The sequence below is a fragment of the Suillus clintonianus genome (genome assembly GCF_016758775.1).
Source record: "Suillus clintonianus strain FC179 chromosome Unknown DEU56scaffold_1, whole genome shotgun sequence".
NCBI classification, from domain to species: Eukaryota; Fungi; Basidiomycota; class Agaricomycetes; order Boletales; family Suillaceae; genus Suillus; species Suillus clintonianus.
Window position 1 is genome coordinate 919007 of NW_024539225.1, and position 9974 is coordinate 928980.

Consider the following 9974-nt stretch of genomic DNA (forward strand, 5'->3'; position numbering starts at 1 on the left):
CGGTCAGCCGTGTTTGGTCTGGACTGAGATTCAAACCCATTATGTTGTCTCCTGTGGCATGCAGATACCTCACTTGGAAGTTCCATAGTGTGAAAGGCTAAACAAGTAAACTTACTAAGCTGGTCCATACGCAGTGATGAATTCATACAGATGGCATGCAGAATGAAAGTTTGGAGTCAGATGACAGTTCATCTGGGCCCAGGATTGGGGGGCCTGAGAGATAAAATTTTCAGCCTCCAGTGCCTCAAGGAGTGTAATGGACCGAGAAGCGAAGATATGTATTGCAGTACAGAATCGGAGCACATTCTCATAACGCGAATAATAGTTTTGGCTTGGTGTGATCTTGTCCAGCTCCATGTAATCATCAGTGTGAGCATCCTCATCATGTGCAATATTTTTGATGCACCACTTGTGAAGTAACTTCTTTTATTTGATGACTGCCTGCTGAACCTTCAAACCGTTCTTGGGATCTGGGGCCTCTACATCGGGTGGGCAAGACCACATGTTCCATGTGACTGCGAGCACTGCTGGGTATACATGCATAAAATTACGCCACTCATCTGCTTTTGGATGTTCGCCTCCACTCACAATCTTAAGGAGTCAAATGAGTATATCAAATGAAGTCACGTAAATTCAAGGACTTACCTTTGCTTGAAAGCAGCCAGAGGCACTAGGCCACCATATCAACTGGATGAATTTTGCCAGGCGATCCATGGGAGTTGTTTCTGACTATTTCCCTATTACCATAAACATAGATTCCTCAATCAAGATGACTCAATGAATTTGTCCAGACATGACTAAAATTGATGCTCAGCACTCGAGGTAAAATTACAGTAAGTTAGAGTCATACCTGGACCCCAAAATAGATGCATGATCTCAGGTGGTATACTTACTAGTGCACTATGCCAGGCTGGTAAACGATCAAGGATTGACATTCAGACTCCCTTGTTTTCAGCAATAGATGCCTGCACATCAGGAATGTCAGAATCTTGGTAGATAAACTTCCATTTGAGTTGTTTCTGGGTGTTGCGATAGGTGAATTCTATATGAAAGTAAGATAAAAGATAATTAAAGAGTACAATGAATAATCATACTCACATAGGTGATAAAAGCAGGCTGTATCAACCAATGAACAGAAGGGAACATTGCAGGATGGACACATGAATTTGTCAGAGTTCTGTGAGACATATCCAGCAGTCTTGAGACATGCTAGAGTGTCCATAGGTGTAAAAGGTAGTGCAATGTGAACTTCTTCTTCAGCTTCACAGCCACACACTTCAAAAATTGACCTAGCAGACAATGTCACAAATAAATTACCATAGGCTGTTGGACTCACCTTCACTGAGCTGCTCAAGCTCCTGTAGTAGGTCCAGGAATGACAAGGAGAAGAAATGTGTTCTCTCTAAGAAAGTGGATAGAGTGTGGTAGATTATCTATTGTCAGCCATAGTGTGCCTGTTGAGTAGTTAGTGCACTTAAGTGCTTGAAACCTGGTATGAAAAGTCACCTCGCAAGGTGTGCAATTTAAAAGATACAACTTATCAGGTGATATTGATGTGAACAATGATTCTGCATTTCAATGAGACAAACTGCTGATTCAGATAATTGACATTATAGTCGTTCACTTTCATCCTCCTGGGGTCCTATATGTGTGCTATACCTGTAAATATGGACCTCCACTTCCATCTGTTATATACGGTGGCTGTTAAGACCGTGTTCAACAGGTCGGACCGGAGGGGCTTAGCTTCAGCTCATGCGCTGCGCTCTTTACCGAGTACGGGCCCCTAATTTACAGGGGGGGTGGATATCGTCGGCCGAAGGGTATAGACAGGCTGGACGAGGGAGAGAGGGGTATGGACGGGCCGGACGAAAGAGGGAAGACTACCCGAGACTTCGTCCGGGTAGAAACTAACAAGGTATAGACTACCCGAAGGTAGAGGCGGAGGTATTTAGCCTTAGAGATATAATCCCAAGGCTCGGAGGACCGGACTAGGATAATAATCCTAATAGCCGAGAGGACACGAGGATTGAACAGAGTCTAAGTTAATATTCGAACTGAGGAAATACTACGGGTTACAAAGGGTTTATATACTGTAGTGTATCCGACGGGTTTCCGGCCGAAGCGCAGTCTTCGGATCAGAGGGCTATGTAGAAAATGTACTAACAGATATGAACTGCTGCGGATGATCAAGAATGGAGCCGGAGATTAAATGAAACAGGGGGGACAAGTTAAATGAAAGGGAAATGAATAGACTAACGGACAGATCAGAATGAACCCGGATATTAACTGTCAGAAGGACCCGGGTGTATAGGGGCATCAAGAAGCATATACAAATGGGGACACGGGGAAATGAATTCTAGAACGGACGGACCGGACCGGACAAGAAGCTTCAGGTACGGAATATGACAGTGGCTCAAAAAAGTATCTGAATGTTTGTGCAATTTTGAGTAATTAGATCATAGCAAGCCAGCAACTAGATATAACATATTGGTATAGAGACATGTCTGAAAGCCCTACATCATGGCTCGAATCTAAGCTATATAGCATGGGAACAAACCCTTATATAGGCAAAACATGATAATTATATTCTTATGACTCATTCAGATACTTTTTTGACTTTGTATTAAATCAATCTTATTGTATGATTCTAGTACTTTGTGTTGCCTCCATTAGCTTTAATAACTGCTGCAACCCTTTTAGGCATACTTTCTATGAACTTCTTACACTCCTCTTGGCGATTTTTGCCTATTCTACTGCAACTCTCTCTCATAGTTCAAATAGCACCTTTGGAGGATCTTGATAGGCAGCAAGTAGTCTCTTGAATAATTTCCAGAGATGTTTAATGAAATTGAGGTCTGGAGACTGTGCTGGCCATAATAAAACATTGATGTTATGGTCTTCAAACCATTTTGTGGCCAGCTTTGAGGTATTCTTAGGGTCATTATCTTATTGAAAGATAATGTCTTCTTCATCAATCCCTGACTCCTACATGCTTTGAGTAGACACTCCTCTAGGATGGAGATGTACTGCTCTGCATTCATCCTTCCCTCCACCTCATAGAGAATCCCAACACCATTTCACCCCATTTCACCCCATACCATTATATTTTCTCCTCCAAACTTTAGTGTTCCCTTGACTTCTCTTTCTCCTGGGGGTTCTCCTGCCTTTTTCAACACATATTCCTGACCATCTAACCCCATTCTATGGTTTTTTATTTCATTTCAGTGGGGCATTCCCATCTACGGTTTTAAAGCAGTTGTCACATAAGATTGGTGGTCCTGGGTCATGATCTTCCTCTCCTCACCAGTGTTAAAACTCAGCTCATTTTCCAGGGCACATAAGGAGTTACACAAGTGTCATTTTGAGGGAAGTGACAGGCATAACTTTTTTTTTGAACGGAACTCTCTTAATGTCATTGGAACTTGTTCGCTTGAGACGGAATATCATAGCACAACAATCTGTGGCCGTACAAAGCTGTGACATCTTTCAACTTCAATATAGTGGATTCTTGACAGTACTACAAGATGGAAGCATGAGAATGCCAAATCCATATGGTCCTGCACCTCTGAACTTTGGTGATACATATATCTGGCTTGCCACAGGTTGTTGAGGGCTCAAGAGACACTGACAAATTATTGAAAACTGCAGTAATATCAGCAATTGAAGCAATTAAGCAATTTGTTGTTAAGCTGATAGTGCTATAAAAAAAGTTCATTTGATTCTGCTGGAATGAGCACTACAATCTTTATTATGGAGGGAGCCTTTGTGATATGCAGTGGATATTGTCATTTTAATAAGTAATAATCATCTCTGCACTGAGTTGGGATTCATGGTTATGTCTGCTGCCAAAGCATTTGTGTTTCATGACAAGCAGTATCTCATTTGTGTGGAGGTCAACTAGAGATAGGTTGGGTTTCACCACTGTCTTTCTATCTCCAGACATATGAAGCTGAGAATTAAATTCACTAGTCTGGCAGATGATTACCAGAGTTTTTTGAGTCACATGATGTAGTGCTCTCAATATCACTGCACTAAGTTTATTCACACCAGCCTCTGTGAATTATTCATTTTGTGTAATCTCAAGGCACTTAATCAGCACTAGTTATACTGGATTGAGCCTAGTCTATGCATGACCCTCTGCAGTTATGAAACTAATGGGCCCAATGTAGTGAGGGAGTTTACTATCAAAGAAATTGTTACAACTCTTAGTGTTGAAATCAATGTTGTATGCCAGAATTTCATTGTTAGACTATAAACTTCTAAATTTCAAAGCAAGTTTCTTTTCTAACACAATTGTTTAGATGTTGGTTAGACTTGAAGGAGATTGCAACTCACCACTGGCAAAATTGGAGTTGGATAAATTCATCAGCCTTCAGGCCAGAGTATAACAATACAAAGAGTGGGTTGTGCCATGGTTTCACAGACTTATTCATCTTATCTGCTTCTCTTAAAGAAATTACAGAGTGTTATAATAACATACTTCGGGCCGGACCCCCTATCTTTTTCTCTCATCTTGTACTGCCATATGATGTCCTCATCATCATCTTGTATAGCATCCTTGATCACCGTCTTATGTCTTATCTCTTATCTTGTACCCTGTACCTTTACCAGTGATTCAGTAGTCTTGCCCTGAAGTATCTCTTACCTATAAGTAGTTGATCCATCTGTCCTGTATTCCTTAACTTGAATCTACTCAGTATTCTGATAGACCTTCCTTGAGCATGATCACTCTCGTATAACTTCTTCACTAAAGACTCTTCGTCTTAGTGTCTGATACTCAATCAATACCACTAGCCTAGTCTCTACTTGACGACTCTTGTCACCAAGTTCTGACACTGACAACGATACTCGAACCTTCACATCATCTTCGTCTCTGTTGAGACTTAGTACGAAGCTCCTACCTGAGTCTACACTTTCAGCGTAACAAAAGATTCAAGTTTCCCACCAGCTCCTCATATTTTGAGGGCCACTAGTCAAAATGTCTTCCTTCCTAGGAGAAGAACCTGACGACATTGAACTTACCTCTGAAAGCTCCTCTGAAAGCTCCGACGATATCCCAGTACAAGATCCCCCTAGACACTTCTTTCCCCCTTCCCACCGAGAGGATTAGTCGTCCCACCTAGGGCATCTGTCACCAGAGCTCCACCAGCTCTCCCCAGATCATCGACTCCGATCCCACCTAGACTACCGATCCCTCCACCAGCCGTACCATCAATCATGTCGACAAAAGTCTCTGAACTCAAGATTGGTTCATCACAAGACTTTAATGGTGATACATCTTAGGCAACCAGATGGTTGTACAGCATCAAGGTGTATTATTTCGCCAATGCTGATACCTACACCGATGATAAGAAGGAAATCATCACCGCACTTGCGTATATGACTGGAGGAACTGCTGCACTTTGGGCAGAAACCTTCTACTCCAATGTGTTTAGTAGATCTATTCCTACCTTTGGGACATGGGCCTATTTCGAGACCAAAGTTACGACTGCCTTCCAATCCATTGACGTCAAAACCGACACTTTAACCAAGCTTGAAGCTCTCAAACAAACTGGAGAAATCTCCTAATACATCGCAGAGTTTAAACTCCTCATTGCATTAGCCACAGTTAGAGAGGAGGTCTCACTGATGTTCTTCTTCAAAAGAGGATTGAAAGATGGATTGAGGAAAGCTGCCCATGGAACCTCCGAAATCCCAAACACCATAGAGAAATGGTACACCACAGCAACCCAGCAGAATGCCAACTGGCAAATGGAACTAGCATTCAGAAACACGAACAGGAACAATAACCAGTCGAGAAGAGGATCTGGGAATTGTCCCAATCAAGGATGAAACAACCCTAAACCCAGTTTCCACCATCAACGTGACCCTGATGCGATGGATGTAGACAGAACCTTATCCCCTCAACAACGCGACGACCACTTCAAGAAATGTCTTTGCTTCAATTGTTCTCAGCAAGGACATCGCTCCAGGGATTGCCCTGAGAAGAAAACCAAGACTAGAGCCGCAGGAGCGTCAGAAGGAAGGAAAGGAAAGGGCTAAAACCCATGATGATGAAACTGACGATGAAGATGAAATGGACACCAATCAAGCGGATTTTTAAACAAAGGACCTGTATCAACGTCAGACTCCTCCCTTTACATGCTGTATACTAAAACTGTAGGACGAAGCAATGAATTTTGTGTCCCGGTGACACTCTTCTCTACAAAAAGCATGAAAACCGTTGAAACCACCGCTATCATTGATTCTGGAGCTGGAGGCTCTTCATTGATAAAGACTTCGTCAAGAAACATGGGATTATTCCCACAAACTCTGAAAACCTTTCCATATTACTACTGTGGATGGGAGTAACTCTAAAGCAGGGATGGTATCCCACTACTGCGTCCTACCCATCAGATTAGACAAAAGATGCATGTGGGGAAAATCCAACATTACCCAACTCTCTGCTAGAGACAACATCCTCCTCGGGAAACCCTGGCTTTCTGCCATGAATCCAGATATTGACTGGACCGAGAACACGCTATCTCTTCTTCCCTCACCTTGATCCAAACTAGTTGAAACTGAAATCAACTTCGAAAGAAAGAAAAACCACGTATCTCCTTTCTTATTCGAAGCAAGAAAGCGACTATCGAAGAAGAAGAAACTAGTTCTTTTTCACCTCTCAAAACGCTCTCTAATGAAAAGGAACATTGTGTCGAGGAAATCAAGAAAAGAAAGAAGAAGCCTAAGAAACCCACTGAATCCTCTCCCGAACTCCCTGATTTAACACCATGGAAGATGTATGGGTTGGGAACACCCAATTCCTTCCACATCCTGATAACATCGCAACCTATCCCTTATCCAACGATGAAGTCTTGATCAAATATGCTCTAGATGGAACCAATGTTCGACTCATCAAAAACATCACCTTTGATTCTCCTCTAACTTGTGGTGGGACCTCCAAGAACGAAATCACAACTTGTCAAAAACCGCTTAGAAACATCTGGATTCTTGCTGCATCGCAAGAATACACTAAAACAAGCAATAAAGCGCAAGAGTTTGCTATGGAGGACACCCAAGCAAAGAAGAAGAAAACTTTTGAAGAGTTAGTCCCGGAATATCTTCATGATTTCACCAACATCTTCACCAAAGATAGCTTGAATAAACTCCCTCTCTCATGCCCTGGATTTGACCATAGAATCAACACCAAAGAGGGTTTCATTCCAATGTCTTCCAGGGCTTATCCTTTATCTCCGAAAGAAACCGACGCACTAAAAGCATTTTTGGACGAACATGTGGCAAAGGATTTTATTGCTCCATCAAAATCTCCACAAGCCTCTGGCTTCTTCTTCGTTGGAAAGAAGGATGGATCATTAAGACCATGTCAAGATTATTGGTATATCAACGAGTGGACAATAAAGAATGCCTACCCTCTTCCCTTGATTCCTCCCCTTATTATGAAACTGAGTGACACCAAATACTTCCCCAAGATAGATGTCCGCTCTGGTTATAATAATATCCTCATTCACCCCGATGATAGATGGAAAGCCGCTGTAGAGAGTTATATCTCTACAGGCTTGTATCCCCCCATTTGTACATCGACCTCATCCCTATCCTCATGAATGCACAGTCCTATAGAGATGCGTGCTACATGCGCGACACGTGCAACCTTCCACGCTCTTCCGCAGAGTGTGCAACACATCAGCAACTTTCCGCACCCTTCCGCAACCCGGCGCTAGGTTCGGCATACCCTCCCATGTCCTGTCCTGTCTGTCCGGTACTGTTGGTGCGTACTCTCACTGTCATCTCCGTCTCTGACCACATCCAGGGTCTTTTACATAGTGTTACATACTTATACGCTCCCTATACGCTTCCGCGCAGCCTATCCGCTTCCCTTACATTTCATTACCCTGAGAGCGCACATAGCGATCTACATATCTAGAAGGCTCAGAGGATTTCGGACTTACTTACTTTTCCCTTACTTGGACTCACTATCTGTTTTCCACTTAGTTGCGCATAGAGCACTAATAACATCACTGCATTTGTCTATCATCTTCCTAGTCTTGTGAAGGCTCATCTTCATCTTCCAGTTCAAGGAGAGTTCCTATTGTCTTCCGCCGTCGTTCCTCTACTCTGCGCATACCGCGTGCATTCTGACTCTTCTCTCATCAGAGAGACTGCCTCAGTAGCATCCCCTAAGGGACGAATCTACTAAGCTTGCCTCTTGAGGTAGATATCCTTGTGACTCCCCGGAGTTCACATCCCTATTTCCTCACCCACACCGCTGTAGGAACAAGTTCCTGGTTAGGCTTACTTTACCCCTATTTACCTTGCTTGTGTTGGCACTTGGATAGCTTACATAATGATGTTGGTCTTTACCCTTACTTTCACCTGGAGTGACTTTGCAATGCAGTTTTCCTTATCCTCTCTCTCTCTCTGAGCTGTGAGCCTGGTTCAGAAACCCTTTAGAGTCTGACACTGTCTACAAGACATAGCAGCTAGGCAGCAAGACCCAACACATCAGATTCCTTCAATCTGAATTGTTGTACCCACACCGCATTCTCCACCTCCTTTGGCCTCTTTGAACCAAAAATCATGTTCTTTGGCCTTTGCAATTCTCCGGCGACTTTCCAAGCATATATGAATCAGACTTTCGCAACCAAAATCAATGAAGGATGGCTCATCATCTATATGGATGATATCCTCATCTTCTCAGACACTTTGGAAGAGCAGAAGGAACGAACTCGACGAGTACTGGAGAAACTGAGGAAAGAATCACTTTTCCTTAAACCTGAGAAATGCACTTTTGATGCACATGAAGTGGAATACCTCGGAATGATTATCCGCCCTGGGCAGGTTGCAATGGATCCAGCAAAACTAAAAGGAATCAGTGACTGGACTTCCCCATCGTCTGTCAAAGAAGTACAATCCTTCCTTGGATTTTGCAACTTCTACCGACATTTCATCTCCCATTACTCTGATATTGCTCGTCCATTGATCGACCTCACCAAGAAAGATAATGTTTTCTCTTGGTCAACTCTTTGCGAAGAAGCCTTCCAGAAGTTGAAACAATGTTTCTTATCCGAACCCGTCCTCCGCAACCCTAATCCAACTCGGCAATTTGCACTTGCAACAGATGCTTCATTATTTGCTACAGGAGCAGTACTCCTTCAAACAGATGAGAATGGAGTGTATCATCCTTGCAGATACCTTTCCCAATCCCTAAACCCAGCCAAACGAAAATATCAGATCTATGATAGAGAACTCCTTGCTGTTATCCGCGCCCTACAAGCTTGGAGACACTTCCTTGAAGGGAACCATCACCCGGTTATCATCTTCACCGACCATAAAACCTCCTGTATTTCAGATCTGCACAGAAACTCACTCGGAGACAAGCTCATTAGCAGCTAACATTGAGCAACTATGACCTTACCTTCCATCACGTTCCCGGGTCTAAACTCGCTGCCCCTGATGTGTTATCTCTCCGGTCTGATCATGCCCTCTTTGGCTCCGATAACGAAGATCTCATCCTTCTCCCTAATTCACTCTTCGTCAATCTTATTGATGCTGAACTCGCAGAAGATTTCAAACTCCTTCATGATGCATCTAATGATGCTACCATCCGCACTGCATTAGACACTTTAAATGGTGTATGCGCTCCTCCCATCAAATCAGCGCTTTCTGATTGGAAGTTTGAGGATGATGTCCTCTTCTACAAAGGACGTGCTTATGTTCCTTCCAATCTTCACCATCACATCCTCACCCTTCATCATGATCATCCCACCGCTGGTCACCCAGGACACACTATCACTGAATGGAATATGAAGAAAGCTTACTGGTGGCCAGAAATGGGGACTTATATTCGAAAATATGTTGATGGATGCACAACATGCCAACAGATGGAGCCGAACACACATCCTACTACCCCTCCATTGATGCTGATTTCCTCCACTGCTTCCTGCCCCTTTTCGCAGGTCTCCGTTGATCTCATCACC

At 43.2% G+C, this 9974-nt stretch overlaps 1 protein-coding gene across 1 annotated transcript; it reads right to left on the reverse strand.

Annotated features, from left to right (window-relative positions):
* Positions 1 to 426: 426 nt before the first annotated feature.
* DEU56DRAFT_750448 (uncharacterized protein) lies at positions 427 to 1146 on the reverse strand (the record flags this gene model as incomplete). The annotated part of the gene is made up of 5 exons (XM_041349537.1): positions 427 to 591; positions 646 to 729; positions 894 to 910; positions 934 to 1042; positions 1099 to 1146. The coding sequence occupies 5 exons, from the start codon at positions 1144 to 1146 to the stop codon at positions 427 to 429; spliced, it is 423 nt and encodes a 140-aa protein (XP_041215759.1).
* Positions 1147 to 9974: the final 8828 nt, after the last annotated feature.